Source organism: Cladophialophora carrionii (assembly GCF_000365165.1).
Source record: "Cladophialophora carrionii CBS 160.54 unplaced genomic scaffold supercont1.4, whole genome shotgun sequence".
Classification (NCBI taxonomy): domain Eukaryota; kingdom Fungi; phylum Ascomycota; class Eurotiomycetes; order Chaetothyriales; family Herpotrichiellaceae; genus Cladophialophora; species Cladophialophora carrionii.
The window spans coordinates 1,728,693-1,748,605 of record NW_008481829.1 but is presented as its reverse complement, the minus strand read 5'-3'; the positions used below and the strand labels follow the sequence as shown (position 1 = coordinate 1,748,605).

Below are 19,913 nucleotides of genomic sequence, written 5' to 3'. Positions count from 1 at the left end.
TTGAGCGATATTATCTCCAGTGTAGAAAATGGTCAAGCATCACAATGACTCAACCTCACTTGCGCCCGACAGGCAAGCTGGTCGAGAAAGCCACATTCTCGTGCCGTCCGGGCTGAATCACTGTTTCTGCTGCAGGGAGAAAAGGCGTCCTCTCAGCCACCACTTGCATGAGACTAGGGAGTGAGAACTTTGACGTCCGTGCATAGCATTGAATGCGAATGCGTCAAAGTGGCCGCCTTGCAGCACCTGGAAGAGAAGTGTCAGATCCCCTCGCAATCCACGATAGTGGTCGAAGGAGTTCGATGCCTACCCGGTAATGGGATGGTTTGATTGAAAGAGTCTGTGCGCGTTCCGGGGAAGCCTTGCCGCCCGGAAAATCGTTGCTAGCCTGTCGTCCCATTGAGATTAGTACCCACGGGCTACCAGCCAACTGGTCTCCAACCTGGAAACCACTCTCCACTGGTGATGATGTAGTCAGAAGGCAACTGAAATGAAACGCAGGAGGGCGCAAGCATGGTTCAGGCCCCGTTTGGATGAAGGTCACTTGACAAAGCCCGGGCTCGTATTGAATATTCTTGGATGCTGGCCGCAGTCGTCGACCCCGAGAAAGCTTCGGCAACGTCGAGAATAAAATGCACCGAATGGAATCGCACTAGACTAATGGATAGGGTGTGAAAAGGCAACCACGGCCCCAGTCGAGGCCATCCATGGGTTTCCAGTACCCAGTATACGAAAGGACAAATGTTCTGAAGGAGCCAGCTCCAGTAGAGTGGATAACGTCGTCTCGACCTGTCGTACACATTCTGCCTAGTGGACGCCTTTTTTGATGACAGCGACGATGCCCAATGGAGGCAGTTTTCCGTCTAGGTGTGCACCCAAGTGGAGGATAGACGATGTTCTTTCTGGGCAGAACCGGGCAAGAAACAGGGGATTCCATGGTGCGATTCGTGCAAACAGTGGCAAGACGGCCATGTGAGGACTGTCGGCCAGAAGCGACCTGTCGCAAGGAAGTTGCTGCTTGACAGCGCGCGATATCCATCCCTGCCTGGCATAATGATAGGCCCGCAGTCGCACCAGTTGACCACCATGATCGCAGCGACGGGACTCAAGACGAGTCCCAAAACGTCATTCGCCACAGCCTGCCGGCAGAATCATGCGTCTTCACAGGCATCTCATCAAGGGTTCCCAAGTTCAAAGCCCCGCATATTGCTCTGTGTGGTCGTATCTTCACGCCACGGAAAGATGATGGTTTCGGTTGTGTGGCTGTGCCGTAAGCGATGGAAGGCAAGCAAGACACACACAGACCACAGTAATCGCCAGGAATGCGAAAGGATCGGCTTTGTTCTAAGTCCGCGTCAGCAAATTTGATAGCGGGCTTGCCGGCAGGTTTCCCAGTGGTTGGCCGATAGCCGGTGACCCTAAGAGCGTCGGAGGCGAGCGAATACGTTTCGGAACAACCTCATACTGTTCCGGTCATTGTTACTCGAATCAGCTTTTGAATCACTAGAAGAACCGTCGAACACTGTGAAACATCGAACCCAGGAAAAGCATTATCAAATGTGGCGATCGGTGTGAGGCTGAGCCTCGCCACGGCCAATCAACCAGTCGTCGATCAACCGACACTGGTCCTTGGTGTTTTTGTGTTCCCTGTTCGCTCGGGATACTGAGAACGTTGGTTCAGCGCAATGGCAGGGTGATCGACAAGGAACAGCAAGAACGGGCCTGCCGTCGCTGTCACAAAAAGGGCTTGGCGGTTCAGGAAGCAGCTGAAGCCGCTCGCGAGCTGGTCCGGTTCAAGGTGCAATGTTTCCGCTGTGGCAAGCTCAGTGGCGCGCACACAGTTTGCGCTGGACACGGTTCAGCTCCAAGATGGTGCGCCGTAGAAGAAAGCTGTCGTCAAGGAGGAGAGAGGCGAAAGACGAGCGGCGAGAACTTTTCACAGCTGAACCCGTGAGCCATATATCTCTCAGGTATCGCTTGGTGGCGCACGCCCACTTCGCGAGGGCAGCACTAAGTCCTCGCCTATAGTAAACGTGCTTCTGGGCTTCTGCGCTGCCCGGAACGAGCAAAAGTCCTTGTGGCTGACCCTTGCCGCCTCGGGCCAATCAAGTCTTAGAATGTATCAGCCACAGTCCTGCACCGCCTCATAGGCCTTCACCAATCACGTGCCAGGACCCTTATGAACCTTGTTTCAGTGTCACTTCAACTCTGCTTCACTGCATCGCGGCACGACGACGCTATGCACACTTATTCCCACCTCTTCCTGTGTCTAAGCACCTTGCGATACCATTCGTGAGGCGGCACACTCACAAGCCGCCCAGAAATGAGGTCTTCTGAGGTCTCGCAAATGGCCACGCCACCATCAATACTTGTGTCAAATGTCCGATCCGCTGAACTTAAGTAAAGAGCGAAGCGGGATTGTCCCCGAATAGTCGATGAATCACACGGGCTTCTATTCTCCCTTGCTTGGTGCTTCAATCCCGTACTTTCCTGGCTTATCTCTCGCTCAGAAGATTTTATCCATGAGCCTGCTATGTGGTCAAAGAGTTGAATTCGGACTCTGAGTGTTAGGAGAGATTCGGACGTCCAAATGAATACCGCGGCGAGCTAGCTGTCTATGGTCCTGGCCGATTATAGGTTTGCACTCCACTCGTTGTTCGGCTGATATGCGCTTCAGGCACGGTCCGATCACCGCGATATGCTTCCTTAAGAGTTCGTTCATTTGAGCGCTGTTGGTGGTCGTTCAGCGTGTTGTCTCTTTCATGGACTTTCAAATACCCTTCCATGAGATACCCACCGCGGGTGACGTCCTCCTCTGGACGAGACCTATGCCATTGCTGATGGCCTGGGTGGAGTCTGCAGCGGCTTGTCGCATGCGGTCGGGACAAACACCTGCACTCTCGGGATATCTGAACTTTTGCAACCGCTGAGGCGCGGGTGTAGGTCCGGCAGTGCGGCTGCGGTGCATGGTCTGACCGCTCGACTATCTCTCGAACTTCTCGAGGCTTTCATCCCGCTACATTGGCTACAATACTTGATCAACACAACGGGATTTTTGGCATCATCCTTAACAGCACCAGGCTGAATGATTATCGGCTTCCACCCCGGTGCTCCCCAACGATGGTCGAGTGCTTGGCTTCTATATGTCCCCAAGAGTATTTGGCTTTGCAACCTGGCTCACCTGCTTTCTATTGATGGCCATCATTCAGCTCGGATGAGTTTCCTCCTTCTGCATGCATGTGGTCATGGTCAAGGCCAAATGCGATGGCTTCCCGTGCTGGAAATGATCCAGGGCATTGAGGTGGCCCGGCTTGCGAACCACCGATGTCCAAATCCATCAGCGGTCACTCTTGCGCTTGTCTAGGACGGTCCCATTGATTCGAGACCTATGATAGCTGTATTCAGGATCTGGGCAACACCCTCGATGATGCAGGATTCCATGTCCTCACCAGGGTCTGCACTGGGCACACGCACACAGGAGTCCCTTCAGACGAAGTCCCTGCTACAAGCTCCAGTCACCGGCTCCTCTACCAGCCAGTCTAGTCAAAGCTGCTCGAATTCATGGCGACTCACAAACAACAGCGACCGGTGCCAGATGAGTGTGCTGAAAGATCCGAAGGCACGAAATTCCTCAGCACGCGAACCAGCTCCGAGTCCTCCTCCGAATCAGACTGTGGCGAATCATCGTCGGAGTCGAAGAATTAGCGCAAGGTCGGCTATTCCCCATTGGTCGTCATCAACTTAGCGCTTGCATGGCCATTTATCATTGGTCGCGAACCATACTAGTGCCTGCCTGGCCGATATTGCGAGCATTGCTCCTCCCCCGGACCCCTCGACCTTGATCTCCCTCCCTCCTCTCTTCTTTCCATGATATCACAGATTGGGCGGCACTGAGAATTTCAATCCCATCACACTCATCTCGGTCGTCAAAGTTTCATCAAGCTTGGGCCCGGTTCATCTAGGTTCATCTATTATTGTGACGTTCGACCCTGATAAGTCACACACCACCTCCCTGGCTGAGATCAGACACCATGGCCAGCAAGAATGCGAACTCCGGGAGGTCTGAGCAGATCTGGAGGTCAAGGAAGCCTTCCGGAATCAGGAATCCAATGATCACTTCAGACAGGAGAGAAGAGTGTGTCTCCGTGTCCTGATACCGACTGATCCGATTGTACGTGTCTTGCTAACGAGCAATGTGGTCCAGCCGTCGTCGTGTCCCGCTCACCCATTTCACTTTGCTCACCGTCCCTGAAGATCCAATGCTGTGTGCCTATCTCAGGAGCAAGGAGTCCGTCGACGTAAGCCTGGAGAAGAGAATGTCCGGTGCTCAGCTGGAGGGACCGACACGTCTTGGCTTTTCATCCACTCCAGCACCAGATTCGAACTCAAGCTCAGTCACAATCGACAGAGCTGTCCAGCTGCATTCGACGAAGGACCGTCTCCCTGCTACCGCCGCAAGCTGCGGCATTCCAAAAAGAGATGCCGCGTCGCAATCAGAACTCGACCTAGACAAGTTCATGGCGTCGTTGACAGCACAAGAGTCCCCAGACGTTGTCATTCAAACCATTGCCTCAACCAAAGCTGTACATAGTACAATTCCATTACGTCCTTCGAAGTAGGTGCCTGCAGCAGCCGAGGGCGATTAGAAGGATGGTCGGTTGATAGGCAGGATAGGTGGTTGGATATTAGACCGAGTGCGAATTCCACGATCATTCCCATGTTTGTATCATCTCTTGAATCCAACAGCAACTCGGTGCTTGACTTGTTGGATACTAGCAGCGCACTGGGTTGTAAGGGAAGGAAATAACGCAGGACGCACGTTCGTGCAAGACCACGTACTACCTAACATATACCGTATGGTGCCGTACACATACAGAATATCTCCTAACGTCGTGATTTTGACAATGTCGGTTCGTCGTCTTGTTTCTGCCGTCCCGAACTTCCTGTACCTCCCTCCACCGTCCTCCTCATAATGGGACCTTGCGCTTCACACCACCGGTGGTCGTGGCGCGAGGCTTTGGCCTAATGGAAGCGAGAAGTTTTGGTGGTCTGAACACTCACGACAGTAGCTCGCACGCTCGCTCACTCATTCACGAATCTACTCCATTGTTTTTCGGTGGTGCCATTAAGCTAATTTTTCAACCATTCCATTGCTATTGCTCGTTACGACAGATGCTTTTCGTGGCGTACCCCCGAGGACGTCGAAAGCTAACACGGACACGTACACGTATACGTACACAAGGATTATGTATGTCTGGAAAAGAATCCACTCGACTACCTCTGAGCCAGGGACTGGGACACACCAGAACAGCCCCCCCGGCCTGTGGGATGCAGGACTCCAGCAGATGCGTCAACCCACTCGGCTTCACCAGGCATGGAACCAGCCTTGTCATTGCATCGGCCCGGTCCCAGCCGGTGTTCGGTACTGTTGAACCCGAGATGCCGAAGTTCTGGTGGGCTGACACAAGCCGCTGGGGGATGCCGTTGTGCGATCCAAAGTCCAGACAGTGGGTGTTCTCGTTGTCTTGCCTGATAGCTTCAAGGATAGGTACGATGACAAGCACCGTGAGTGACTTACTTTGTGCTCTGCCTGCCTCTCCAACTCGATTCCGCGAGGAGGTCTGCCTCACCATGATTCCCTGCCCCTGTTGCCGCAGTACATCGAGTAGAATGCAATCCAAGGACCATTGTCATGTTTCCTTGTCCATGTCCATTTTGCGATAGCTCCCGGGCGCCTTCCCGTCGTCCGTAGTGGTTGCGACGCAGAGTCCGTCATGGGTACGAGACGTGCTGTGGTACCAGGGCTTTTTGTTCTTCAGCACCCGTGAAGTGCCCCCCAATCCGCACTGAGCATCTTTCTGGCGGGTGCTGACGAGAAAAAGTCCTTGTACCACAGCCTGTTCCTTAGGGTCAGACGTCGGTCATGGAAACATCACGTTCAGGTGCGGGTGACAGAACGTGAAACGTATTCATCGAGGAGTGCCCCGGGAGCGACAGTGCAAATTTGGTGCATCCGAACTGCTTCGTCGTGAGACTATAGGTGATGTAGCGGTTCAACTAGGACAAAGTCAGCGGCGACAGGTGTGCACAGACAGCAAGACATACCGATGCCAGTCGAGCTCCCAACCAGATGCATCGTTCAGCCCGTGGTGCCGCATGACTAGGTAGTTCCAGAGTGCGTTCGTCCTCGTCGACCACTTGTCCCTCGAAGAAATCCGAGGGGAAATAGAACGGTGCCCACACAAGACCACGGATGAGGAAATCTTCGGGCAACTGCCGACCAGTGCCGGATTGCTGCTGAGGGAACTCGCTGGATTCGACGCGGGCGTCCACCACCCCAGACCTGCTCAACGTATTTAAAGAGAGGACCAGCTTCGCCCATGGAATGTCATTCTCGAGGTAAATGAGGCCACCAGGAACGTATGAAAGAGACCAAAGGAATGCTAACGTAACATGTAAGAATGGCAGGATGTTGCGGTCACCAACTTTGCTGGCGACTATGGCGACGATGTGAGCCCAGACTGGGATAGCGTACGAGGTGACTTGGTCCGAGGATGTGAACTTTACGCCGGGTTGATCGCCGGCAGATGGAGTGGCTTGACGGAAATCCGCGGCGCTGATTTCGTTGTTTATCCAGAATTTCCGATGCGAGTCTTCCTTGGCGATGTGATCGATCTTTGAGGCAACATTGGCAGGTAGCAGTTCTGGCTGGCTCCCCCTCAGCTTGTCGTGGTGTGCCCGGAAAGCGCCCCACAAGAAATTCTCGTCGGAGCCGAAGTCAAGGATCCATGAAATCGAGGCCGAAGCGACCTCAGTGCCCTGCAATTTCCACTTAGATCCCGATCGGGCTATGTGATTGTCCAGCTCCGAGGCAAACAGGTAGACGTGGACACAGTAATCGTGGATGAGCCCCTTCGTGAACAGCGTCCCCGCTGCGGTGACCAGAGAGTAATCGAACTTGGAGTACTTGGACGTGATGGCTTCCTTTTTGGGATTCTCGCTTGGCAACCCATATGCCTCGAGCAGGGGATTGAAGAGAAGCATGATGCTGTCGCGAGCATTGGGGAACGGGTTGACACTGACCAGGGCCTTGGAGTAGTAGAACAGCTGGCAGACGATGTTGGGACGGGCCAGGACTGCGAGGTGATGCATGATGCGGCCCGTGTCGGGGGAGCGATCGCTAGCTCTGTTGTACCACATCCTCGCGACATTTGCCCACGTCTCCCGATCGCGCATGTCAGCTTCTTCGATGGCCATTCGATAGCGGGCGAGGTCCCCTAGACACTCAATCCAAGTCTCGTGGAAGGCCGGGACAGATTCCATCAGCAAAGCCATCATCTGGTAAGCCAGGTAAACAAAGCTCAACATGTGCTCGAGAGAATGCGGGAGGCGATGGCGCAGCAACTCCAAGAATGAATGAATGCCATGTCTCCACATGCGTGCAGGCATGGCATACTTAGTGGGGAGTCTACGCAAGGCCGGTGACGCTGTAGGGTGTTGGCTTGCGAGGAAAAAATCGTGATGCTCGTGAAGCAAGGTGCGATGTAGAGCTATCAGTGCCTGCCACTGCTCGTTGGACAACTTCACCGTGCTTTGCGATTGCTGCTGGCATATCTCCACGCATTTCTTCTCAACCATCACAAGCCCCGCGTAGATGCCTTTGACTTCATTCACTAACTGCTCCTGGGAGATGGGTCTAGTGTCGGGCTGCAGGAGCATCCCCGTGTCCTCGTACTGCACATCATGGTCGGGCTGGAGGGGAGAACCCGGCGCCGGATCAAAGAATTTCCGGTCCACCTCCTGCCCATAGGGGGACTGCGTACTCTGACGCGACGAGGAAAAGAACTGCTGCAACGATAGCCGAGGAGACACAGGGGACCGGGGTCGTTTGATATCCAGAGGTAGCACGAGAGGATTCTCGTAAGGGCCGGAAGAGTACTCTGGTGACGCGGAGCCGGGTCCAATCTTGGATGGCCGGAACTCGTCGTCAAAGGCCGGTCGTTTTGAAGGTCTCGTTGCAGCTGTGTTATACGGCGAGCCAGGCTCCTGCTTGATGTGCGGTGACGGATGGCGTGGGGGTGAGTCACCGTCCCCAGGCTGCCGTTGGCTGTAGCTTGCACTTCTAGGCACGAGAAGTGTTAGAACAGGCTGCTGCGGAAAGGAGATGACGCGCAGGCAGTGGGTACCTTTGGGAAAAGCGGTGGACTCTCTGGTGTTGCACGCAGTCCGCAGCCTGCTTCGCTCGGGCCGACCCGGCACCAGCGCCAGCACCAGCACCAGCACCAGCACCAGCACCAGCACGTGCAGCAGTGCCGGGGGAGCTCGACTGCGGTCGATTGATGGGGCTGTGCTGTCTCTTCGAATCGCTTAGATATCGGGAAGCCATGGCGAGGGTGCTAGACCGGAATTTCTGTCAACTCTGGGCGCTGACGGGCTTTGGGAACTTTGGCGATTTTGGCTCTCTGCTCAGACATGTATTGGTGCTGGAGGTGCAACTCACCGAGTCCGTCAGGGAAATTCTCAAGACAGGGTGGTGAGAATGAGGGCTCGAGATTGCGAGTGCTTCCGCGGACGGTTCTGGTTCTGGTTCTGGCGTCAAAAATATCCTCTTGCTGTATACCACCCTGTCTGAGTGTTGAGAGTCTGATGCTGTCCTGCTTGAGCATGTAATGTTCGAAGAACTTCACACCAAAGCTGTGTCGTTGGCGGGCAGGATCTGGTTTACATACTGACTGGCATGCGAACCGCCTTCTGATTGGCCAGCGCGCCCCTGCTTGTTGGTTGCCTTTTTTGCAGGGTTCTCGTCGTTCGCATAGTTCGCACAGCTCGTATTAGTGGATTCACCGGTTTCCAAGCAGATGGCCAATCAAGGCCCCTGCCAGGGGGGGCAGTACTAGGTAGTGAGATGCGGCTCTGCCGGTCCGCGGCCCACCGCCACCAAGACGAGAGCAGCACTGCGCATCCAAAGGACGCCTCATGAAGTTCAACTGAGTGGGAGACTGAACTTTGTTTTTGCCAGCAGAGGGATCTTCTCGAGGTATCTTGATGTGATCTTCATTCGAGCGAAGCGCTCCTCCACAGTCTCTGTGACCCTCCAAACAGCGACAACGGCAGACGTGAGTGAATGCTCTCTGATATATTGGGCCGTGCATCCGCAGCGTTCTAATATCGCCAGGTCCGTACCAACTTCTGTACCTACTTCACGTCTTATCAGGCTGAGAAACCCGACGCCCGACTTCCTTTTCCTTTCACTCTCCCCGGCTGTCTCTTCTATCAGCTACCGCTCGCCCAGCCTAGCAAGAATCGAACATCGGTCGAGGCAGCCCCTTGGGAGCCTTCCTCTGGTCACTTCACGCCTTGCTGCCCGTACGCGCTCGATCGGTGACCGGCCTCGGTCTTCTAAACGGCCGGCTTCGGTAACACTGGGAGGCAGCCGCGCTCGGGCGGACTTGCGACATGAACATGTGTTTCACGTCCCGATCACCTTGAGGGACCCTGTGTCGACATCGGGGTATGCACATATCTCGAAGATCTCACACGATCTCGTACAAACGCTGGGTGACAGGTGTCTTGTGACAACGTCGTGTTACGTTATTGGTAATAGTCAGTCGTGGAGGCAACGGCCTTTCAGGCTCGAGCAGTTTACAGTGCTCAATCTATCCGCAGGTGCCAACCTCCGTGCCCAAGCACAGAATTCCAAGTCCGCGCGGCTCACCGGCTGAGACCGTTCAAGGCGGGACCGAATGCACCGCGAACCATTATGCCGTGCCGCTCCTGACATTAATCCTGAACGACAATGTATCCGGCGCCACACAGTTGGAATACTCCCCCATACGGGAGTCCCACGGAGATCGGACACTGCCTCGACTAGGCGCTTAAATACGGGTCAAGTCACATGCGGCCTCCAACGGTGGTCGATTGGCCGCCTGTCAAGAGGCCAGAATCACACACAGTACTGGGTATTCAAGGTCTGCTAGGGAGAAAAGCCAGGGCTCCAATATCAGGGCTGAAAGAGCAAACGAACCGACAAATCAGATACCTGCATAGCCACGCTCAGTACGTATTGAGCGGTGGGTTGCTGTTGCTAAATCTGTGTCAGCGTGTCAAGCAGGCATACCTCAAACCAAGTCTGCGCCAGAGAACAAGAGCTGAAGAGGCTGTGACTGCCGCCATCCCAGGAAGTACTAGGGTCCAACGTTGAACCGTCGAATACGGTGTGCTCAGGTATAGTAAGTTGAAACCAGGATGATCTGACTCCTGCCAGGCATAGTGGAACGTGACGTGCAACAGGCAGTCCGGTGGAATCCTTCTCGGTCGCATCGAGGACACGCGGTCATCCACGTTGAGGAAGCTCGTCCTTCTCATTCATGTCATGAGACTGGCGACCGTAGGTGTGTTTGCCTCTGACGAAGAGAGAGTCAAGCGCACTGAAGGCTCTGCACACTATCATATGGCCTCGCGTGATACCTGGGTGCTCCCGATGTTCCTTTGGTCGACCGTCTTACCCACCAATCTATTGACGCAAAGTGTTGCATCACTCAGGCTATGCAGATGCTCAATCTCGAGGTCAACAAGGTCAACGGGATTAATGCACCAGATCCCGTGGCAATTCCGTTGCTGGTGCATCCCAAACGAGTATGGTCTATGGTCTTGGTATCTGATCTCGTCTTGGACTCGAGTAGAGTCGGTCACGGGCTGGTTGAAGTCATCATCCTTTTCCAGAAGGACATTGTGCTCGCGGAGAGAGTTTGGTGCACATCCGAGGGAGCATCTCGCCGGATCCGGCGACGTCACCAACGTGCTCAGCCCATCGAGTCCCTGAAGCTTCCCATTGGCTCGCACTTCGTAGCTCGGGTTCGCTTGCAGCTCGCAAGCAGGCAACGGCAGGCAACCATTTGACTCTGACATTCCTTCGCCTCTCCGATCACACAGAACGTCAATATGACTACATGTTTCCCAAAAAATATCTTGTGAGCTTGGGAATCAGCTGCTGACAGCCAGCTCATCCTACGAACCGCCCCCAAAAAGAGGATACCCCGGATGCCTAGTTGATACATACGCGACCTCAACAAACTCCGCTTCCAATGGGTCAACCGCGGGTTGTTCAGATCGATCTCCGCCGCTTCCGGTGCGGTGTCCGTCGAAAGGCACGCCACGCCATCGGTACAGCTAACTCAGAAATTGACTCAATCGGCGGTAACTCCAGCTCCGAAGTCAGATCAGGCTGAAGCGAACGACGAGCAGTAACGTGCGGCAAGATGCCGGCAACCGCCACAGAATTCTTTGTGGGTGTTCAGAAATACCCGGTGTTTGTAATCCGGGCGGCCTTCAGCTCCTGCCGATGAGCAAGGCCGATTGGTTGGGCAGACCACGACGCTGACGGGGTCGATATTCGTCATCAGGCGATATGTACTCCTGCACCTGGTTGTGATCCAGCTATACGAGGCAGGGCGTCCGAGCTACTGCGGCTACTTCAACAACACGTCAAGAGCTTTCAGTACGAGGGCGGTTCAGGCCCGAGATGGTTGGTAATGCATCGTTCTTGCGACGCCTTTCTCAACGGTGGTGCTCACTTGACTGGCCTTTTCGAGGTAAGCGCGTCACGCAAGTAGCATCCGAATGCTGCTTCTGGCACATATGAGAGGGCTTTATCATCTCGCAGTTGACGAGCGGGAGGGTTGCAGATGTTGCCTAGCCAAGCTAAGCCTGGTCGATCTGTTAATGCTAGCTCGAAGCATTCGGCTGCAGAAGATAGTGTCTAACGCCATAGGACGCCGCGGCAACGAGTACCTCGCCGGGTGAACTATTCGCGAGGACTTCGACGTCGTAGCATCGAGTCGCTTGCAGTCAACGAAGCCGTCACCAGAGACACGACCCTTCGCAACCGATGTTTGTGTAACCTCAAACGCACTTGCATGCAGAAACGAACACATGAGTCCCCCAAGGTGATTCTAGTCATACGGCATTTGCGCAAAGCCTGGCTGGCGACTGGATGCCGAGTTCTGTGGGTAGGCGCTCTCGTCCTGCAGGACCAAAGAAGCGATGGCTTCGTGCAACTGATCACATTGGAAGATACTGCATCAGCACCCCACGGCCCGGGTGGGCGGTTGTATGGAAGTCTCCTGCAGCTTGGAAACTTTCTGTCGTATTCGATTATCACGTTTAAGTTCGGCTGCCTACATTCAGGACACCTGTCCGGCTCCGCCTTTCGCAACAGTTGTTGAAGAAGGCATTCGGGGCTGACAATTGACACGCCATGAAGTGTAGACTTTGTATAGCTTCCGGGACGATCGATTGACCATACCTGCACCACACACCCATCGGTTGGCTTTGCGGGAGGACGAGGGTACGCCTTCTGCCTCATAGACGAGCGTACGCGGATGTAGGAGGTCCGTCATCTCCATGCATGTTGTCACGATCCTTTGCCCAGAATAGCGCCAGAAGGCAACCAGGTTGCCTTCCAAGGTGAGCAGCGGTGTAGAGCGGATATCTGCTCCAATCAGGCCGCACATCTTATCTCGTCTATATCAGAACCGAAGTTATAGCTTGAGTTTAAATACGGAGGCTGGCGCCCGACTTCTGCTCCCAGCCCTGAGTCAAGTTTCTGTCACTCATGAAGTACTTCCAAGAGCGTCATGATCCGTTGCCCCAGGCCTTGTTCGCACGGGCTATGACTAAACGCTTCTGTCGGCCGGCAAATCGAACCCACGCCGCATACTCTCACAACCAGTATCACACGCGGCCGAGGTGCATGTGGCGTATGTACCTCACTGTGCAAGGGGGTTGAATCACTGTGGCAGAACGAGTGGGGTGTTGTGTGCCCCTTACAGGACTGCATTCACCCAGCATTCATATCCACGTCACGTTCCAAAGGGCCAACTGGATCAGACACATGCATGCATACACGCACGCACGCACATGTATGAGGTATACATTCTAGGTGTTTGTCCAGCCAGCCAGCCCACCAGCCAGCCAGCAAGCAGCCAAAGTCTCCCGCCTACATTGCCCGGCCAGTGTATAACTGGATCACCACCTATCGAGGGGCTAAGGTGCTGTGCAATGCAGAGGGTGGGAACAACTGTGTCTTCTCGTCTTCAGCTCTTCAGATACCCAACGCTGCTGCAGCCAGCTGGCTGGCTACTCGCAACTGGCTACTGTATCATCTGACGCATCATCTGACGCCGAAGCGGGAACAACGACCTCCTGTCGTGTTACTTCCCGACGCGGCACCTGGTCTGTCCTGACACATTTTCCCAGTTGCCAGTCCGCCCCCCAAGCGCTTTGACTGTGTAATTTCCTGTGGCCGCACCCCGGCCCCCTCCAGACCATCAAGATCTGCAAGGCAACCTTCTGAGGTGGAGTGTGTACGTGCGTGCGGTTCCGTGCATCTCGACGTCTCTTACACATGTGCGCGTCATCGAAAGGGGACTAACGCCTGCAATGGCCGTCCAGACGGTGATCTCGGGCGGGCGCCGGCATATAGCGATCCTTCGCACGCGTCAACGCACAGACGACATGTGTACATACGTATCTGGACAAGCTATGGGCTATGTCACGTCATGTAAGGGGCACAGCGTCAGGCAGACCGGAAACGACAGCCTGAGAAAAGGGGGAAGAGGCGGCCAGCAATGTCTCACCATGTATCAGGCTCAGGCTCAGGCTCAGGCTCAGGGCTCCGGCTACGGCTACGGCTCCGAGCCCGCTCCAGCCTGATTGTCTCCATGCAGTCGAGTCCAGTCCAAGGCGTGTGCTCATTTCCACCTGTAGGTCTCGGCGGGGAAGCGAGTAAGGCTGAGAATGGCGTGATTCCAAAAAGCAACTACATGCCGTACATGCCCGACTTCAGCGGCCCCCACCAACACTGACACAGTTGCCTTGTACACGGAAACCATGCCGTTCCATGCCAACCATCGTACTCCACCAGGAAAAACAAACTAACAGCTCGTGATCCATTAGCGAAACCCCAAAATGAAGTCTTCAGCCTCACAGCCTGAGCGGAGCTGGAGCCTAAGTCTGCCGGAGCCTTGCGGAAGCCAAGCATTCCACTGGCGAATCGCCACACTGGGGGCGCGCACGGCCAGCGACCAAAGGTCCATGTACAAACCAAGCGTCAAGGCAAGGACAGGGGTGAACCAAAACTGAAAGAACGAGGAAGCCTTTGAAAGTGCTAGAGCCGTCACCGTGGAGGCGAGCGGCGGGGTAAGCGTGAGAATAACATCCAGTGAAGCGCGAAGGCAGGCAGGCAGGCAGGCAGGCAGGCAGGCAGCAGGCAGCAGGCAGCAGGCAAGCCAGTCAGTGGTGAATGGTGAGTCTTGAGCAGCGTTCCAAGAGAACACGAGTGAGTGTGAGTACCTTATACGAGTCCATCTGGTGCATCTAGTGAAGAGGAATGTCTAACCCTTTCTTTACCGGGTACTGCGTGCGCCGTACTGCGTGACTACGGGAACGATACGAGCGAGCGAGCGAGGAGGCAGAAGATGAAGCAGGAGGGGATCGTATGTTTGTTCTGTCCTTCTGTCCTCAACTTCACCCACCCAGTCAGTCAATCACTCAGTCCGTTACCTAATACCCACTCAGCCGTCTCCCTGCCCACCGAATCAACTTTGGGTGCAGCCTCGTAGCGATTCCCTGACTCATGAGTCACGAATGGTGAGTTACGATAGGTAGGCAGGCAGGCCACAGGGAGACTGCGTGACGGTCAGGCAGGCAGGAGAGTAGATAGGTATTGCATGAAATGGTGAAAGATACTCCGTAATAGTATAGTTGTAGATCCTCCACGACCTCCCTTGATGTACGCTACAGGAGGTAGACACGCGCGAGGGATTTGGTCACATCAACGACTCACTGATCAATTGACTGACTGACTGACCGACGGACTGACTGACTCACCTACTCCCTGGCCTCGACTCGCATCGCAGATTCACTGACACCCTACCCTTCTACCGTACTGTCCTTTTCGGGCCGTTCCGAATGAATGAGCCATCACAGTGAGCCATCATAGGTAGTGATGATGGTGGCAGGGGCCGTAGTGGCCAGAGTAACACTCACTCTCTACTCACTGCACTCGCTCAGCTGGCTTGCTGGCTGGTTCACAACCGAAAGAAGCTGGGGTGGAAACGTTGAAACAACTGTACTGTATGGGGCTGCCGTCTCTTGCCGGATCACTTCACGTCGAAGGGTAGTGGATAGGTGCGTGGGTGGATGGGTAGGTTCGAGGTTTCTGGCTTGTGGAGTGTATGACGGACTGGGAGTATGATATACCCTTACTGACTATGCTGCTGCTGCTGCTACTACCTTTGTTCAAAGCTCGAACCACGGCGGACCTCATAACTGTCTTGTACGTATCTGCATTCATACCATATGCTTAAAGGCTGGCAAGGGTCGGCCTGTCGGGTGGGATCTTCAGCTAGGCAGCTCACAGCTGGGATGTGAGGGTTTGGATGGGCACCAAGTCTGCACAAGTCCGATGTACCAAGGAGACAACCGCTGCACTCTTGTTCATTAGTTGTGTCTGCCTGGTACATACAGTATAACGCGTCCTCTTCAATGACAGGTGCTGGTCTTTCGGTTCACCACGAACGCTGTCCTTAGACAAAGGCTCTCTCTTGTTTCGATGCTTTCCACCGAGTAGATTGTCTCGAGAATGAATATTTTTCTGGACCTCAACCCACATCTTCTATTTCCCGCGTGTTCGACTGCATGACTTGCACCATCTAAGACCTGTAGAAGCAGTTCACAGAGCCATGTAAATTCTCTTTGCCTGCGTCACATTACGGCGGCAGATTGGACACCTCAACCTCCTCTCACCGTTCTCAGGATCGATTCGATACCGGCGGACGCGGGCTCGCATCACCTCCAAGCACCAATGGCAGATACTAAGGTGCATACAGGGTTCCAGAATTGTATCCATCTTTTGCTCGTGGCATATTCTGCACTCAATGTTCGCAGTCATTTCCTCCGACGAAATCGGTGGTGGGCGTGACACTTGCAAGTCGATGGGATTGATGTCGGGCTCTGTGAGTGGATTCATAAGAGCTGCGCGGGCCTCTGCGATTGCATCCATCCTTTCGCGGAACTCCTGTTCTGATACCCGTCTCATATTGTTCATACTCTCGGCGAATTGCTGACCCGGATCTGGAAGTTGCGGTGGCCTGGTTCCAAGCACATCGACCACGTCGGTATTTGCCTGCCTGCTGGCGGCTCGGCGCTCTTCGGCTTCTCTATAGCGGTTCCAGGCTCTGCCGTACATGGTAGCCAGGGGACTAACATAGTCTTCGGACTGGACTTCTTCTCGTGTGCCGAGGGCATAAGGAACGACGTGGTGATGGTTTGCACCTTGGCCTGCATTCTGCTGTGATCTGCGGGATTGATTCGACTGCTGTGTGATGTCTCTCCGCGATCTGCGTGGTGGTACGTTTTCCTGGTTTCGTCCGAGCGGATTGTGCCAAGTGTATCTGTCCGAGCCGGATCTGGTGGAAGGTCTTTGCGGCGATGGTTGCCCAGGAAAGGCACTACTTCGAGCCGGTGAAGGTCCAACAGTTTGTGAGTCCTGTGGGGCAATAGGCTGGAGTAAAGTAGCTTGTAACGCTTCATTCATCCCATCAAACGACCACGGCTGGCGGGAGATATCGCGGATCTGGAAGGGGTTGGGTTGGCGACTGTCCATGTTGTCCGTTGGCTGGGGTGCCAGGCGAGAGGGCAAACGAGTGGAGGAAGATGTGTGAGACTGTAGATTCCAGTAATCTAGAATGCAGATTAACAATATGTCGATGAGTGAGTGACTGTAGATTGAAGACCCGGCGTTGGGGAAGCAGAAGAAAGTGACCGACTAACCACGACATTTCCAGCAGTAGCGCTGCCAGCGCTTGCCGACGAGCCGCATGCCGCTCCCATCAATGTAGGTTGGATAGGCAGTTTCCTAGACAGTCGTTCGTATCAGAAGCCTCGACCAGGCAGTCGCCACTCAGTGACTTTCTCCCCTGGGGACTCACGTGTGGTCTCTTATCGGAGCAGGCACAACATCCTGGCACGGCGGTCAGGGCACAGCCGATGACTGGTTTATGTTCACACGTCGCCATTGACGCTACTGTTGCTGGGGTTGCCGCCATCGTATCAAGGACGATGCAGCCCCGTCAAGCGGTTCACTACCAGGTGGAAATTCGACTCCTTCTCCCCCAGAGTGAATAGAATGCTTCCACATAATAAGACTCACATAAAATGGCCTGGTGGCGCAGAGGTCAACCTCGATTGGGTCAGAAGGTGAATTACTGTAGAAAGGTTGTGACAAACGCAAAGGACGTCGACGCCGCTGCTGCTGCCCACTCACCCACGTGCCGCGGCGCCAGACGCCGAAAGGCGGGCCCTTATCGAGAAGGCACGACGAGGCTGAATCTCAGCCTCGCCGCCAGTCTTACATGCCTGCGCCTGCGCCTCAAACATCGTTGACCTTGACTCGTTGTCCAACGTCAAGTCTTCACTCCATTTAGGCTGTTCCAGTCCCACGCCCTTCTTCCTACCGGCTGCTTCCGTCTCGCCAGGGGTCGTTGCTCCTAGAGCCCCCTGCAGAATATGGCGTTATAACACACTACGATTCATTGATCCTCCGATTCCCAGTTGAACCAAGTCTGCGACGCCATGCCACTGGTACCCAAGCTTGGCCAGCTTAGCCCTCTGCAATTGAGATTTGTAGCATGTCTCTCGGCTTCGCTCATCCTCTTACTTTTATACCTGACATTGACGAAGCCACATTTCGCTTACGCACATGAGCTGAATCCCGAAGACCACAATTACGCTTTCAACCTGGACAGTGAAGCCCTTGATGCTCCGGAGCGAACGAACACGGTCGTACCCCGCGCCGAGGACGGAGTGTCTGCGCTCGCAAATAACGGCCCTCAAAACAGCAACATTGGGATTGGCCTTACACAAAATTGGGTGTTCCCAAAAGACGTGATAGATGGTCCACATGGGGACCCGGGTACGGGTTTACCGGGCGAGAAGGTGGAGGCGACACAGTTAGAACCCGAGGTCCACGAACGCAGAAGAAGGCAATCAGGCACGACGGTCTATATCACCATCAACACTTGCTTGCAGCCCTCGTCAAATGTGACGGACGCCATTCCCCCGCAGCTGGAAATGTACATTTCGTTGTCTCCATCAAATCAGAAACCGGGACCTGGCTCTGGCACTCCGGTTTCAGTCATTGGCGGATACGGCGTGTACGAAGTGGACGCAACCGATGATGTGTACGTCGGTATAACAGCTCCCAACACCACTGCTTTCTCGGGCATCTGGAACTACGAGATTGCAGCCTCGATTGACGCACCGTATCACTTCTTCAACAGCTCAAAGACACCAAACTTATACTTTGTTGACAGCGACAACCACGCTGCTCTCCTAATCACCAACGACACCACCCAAGCCCTTCCAAATGAGACAGTCTACCAGGAGTGGATGAAAATGGACCCGCCCTATGGTGTGTTCGCGTCCAACCAAGACCAGCGCTCCATCCTTGGCATCCAAAGGTCGTTCTGTGGCTTGCGAAATAATGCTAAGCTAGCCGCAAAAATCAACGATGTCACCAACCAGAACGTCGCGACAATGACCAACAGAGGGATAGGCGGCAAACCCAAGGAGCAGTTCTACATCACGGGTCTGAATGCCACGTCGAGGTACTGGGGCATGCTGGTGATAGAAGGCAATTCCACCGCATCCGGAGCAGGCGTCGTGGGTGGTGGAGGCACAGTTTGGGCAGCGATTGACTTCAACACAAAGACTGAAGGCAATTGTGCATTGATGTACAACCTGTCATTCTGCTCAGAAGTTGCCTACGCAGTCCCCACAAACCCGAACAAATTCTCGCCTGAAACGGGGCTGCCCGACCTGGCGGCACTCTACGATTCCAACGCCGCGCAAATGTACCAATACTTCAACTACTCGCTACAGCAAATTCCCTGCAATACCACTTCTAGCGCACAATACTCCCTTGCCAGAAACTGCGATGATTGCGCCAGAGCGTATAAACAGTGGCTCTGCGCTGTCACGATCCCACGCTGTGCGGATTACTCCAACCCCTCCGGCTATCTGAAACCGAGAAATGTCGGGCAACCTTTCATCAACGGTAGCAGTATCTCCTCAGACCCGTCATTAGCTCCCGGGCAGGATCAGGCGCTGCTCGCTGCCGTAGCGACAAACTCATCAAGAAATCCGCTAATTGACACCTCAATTGCACCAGGCCCTTATAAGGAAGTTCTACCCTGCGAAGATCTCTGCTATGGTCTTGTCCAGAGCTGTCCTGCGAGCCTGGGCTTTGCGTGTCCGATTGCCGGAAAGGGGCTCGAGGAGAGCTATGGCAAGCGGGTCAACGAGAGTGAAGGTATCATCAGCTGTAGTTACCTGGGTGCGGCGTATTATCTGAGCGCGAGTTCGATGCTGACGCCGGATTTGAATGTCTATTGGGTGGCGCTTTTGGTGTTGATGTTTGCAATTGTCCTCTAACCGGGCTCGTTCAGCAAGAAATTCAGCAACTCGTGCAGCAACGCTGCGTCGAACACGAAATCAGGTTGTGACCGGCAGGCCGACAAGAACGACACGCTGCGGATACCGTTCGCCTCGGGCGGCTAAACCTTACCTACCTGCTCCATGCATATAGGAGGCGCCTTTGGCGCCAAATGCAGCCTTGCCCGCGGACGGAATACAACATTCGCCTTACAGGCATGCGTCAGTGCTGGGGTTCAGCAAAGAAGGTTGGAGGCTAGTAGGTCGAGTCTCCAACAACGTTCTACTTTATTTTGAAAGGGAATGCGTCAAGTCCACACACTCTGAAGGGCTTTTCGGTCCAAGCTGAGTCACTCAGAAAGCAAGAAGTCCGAATGCTTGCTCATTCCATTCTCCTTTGTCAGGAGACTATCGTCCAT

General features: G+C 54.5%; 4 protein-coding genes across 4 annotated transcripts; 2 read left to right on the top strand and 2 right to left on the bottom strand.

The window, feature by feature from the left end:
• Window positions 1–4,031: 4,031 nt before the first annotated feature.
• On the top strand, window positions 4,032–4,619 carry G647_05291 (uncharacterized protein; the record flags this gene model as incomplete). Its single annotated transcript, XM_008729622.1, has 2 exons — window positions 4,032–4,135; window positions 4,205–4,619. The coding sequence occupies 2 exons, from the start codon at window positions 4,032–4,034 to the stop codon at window positions 4,617–4,619; spliced, it is 519 nt and encodes a 172-aa protein (XP_008727844.1).
• Window positions 4,620–5,910: 1,291 nt separating this feature from the next.
• Window positions 5,911–7,719, bottom strand: G647_05290 (uncharacterized protein; the record flags this gene model as incomplete). Its single annotated transcript, XM_008729621.1, has 2 exons — window positions 5,911–6,057; window positions 6,106–7,719. 2 exons carry the CDS (start codon window positions 7,717–7,719, stop codon window positions 5,911–5,913), a joined length of 1,761 nt encoding a protein of 586 aa, XP_008727843.1.
• Window positions 7,720–15,733: 8,014 nt separating this feature from the next.
• G647_05289 (uncharacterized protein) lies at window positions 15,734–16,666 on the bottom strand (the record flags this gene model as incomplete). The annotated part of the gene is made up of 1 exon (XM_008729620.1): window positions 15,734–16,666. One exon carries the CDS (start codon window positions 16,664–16,666, stop codon window positions 15,734–15,736), a length of 933 nt encoding a protein of 310 aa, XP_008727842.1.
• Window positions 16,667–17,634: 968 nt separating this feature from the next.
• G647_05288 (uncharacterized protein) lies at window positions 17,635–19,494 on the top strand (the record flags this gene model as incomplete). Its single annotated transcript, XM_008729619.1, has 1 exon — window positions 17,635–19,494. The coding sequence occupies one exon, from the start codon at window positions 17,635–17,637 to the stop codon at window positions 19,492–19,494; it is 1,860 nt and encodes a 619-aa protein (XP_008727841.1).
• Between the last annotated feature and the right edge of the window lie 419 nt (window positions 19,495–19,913).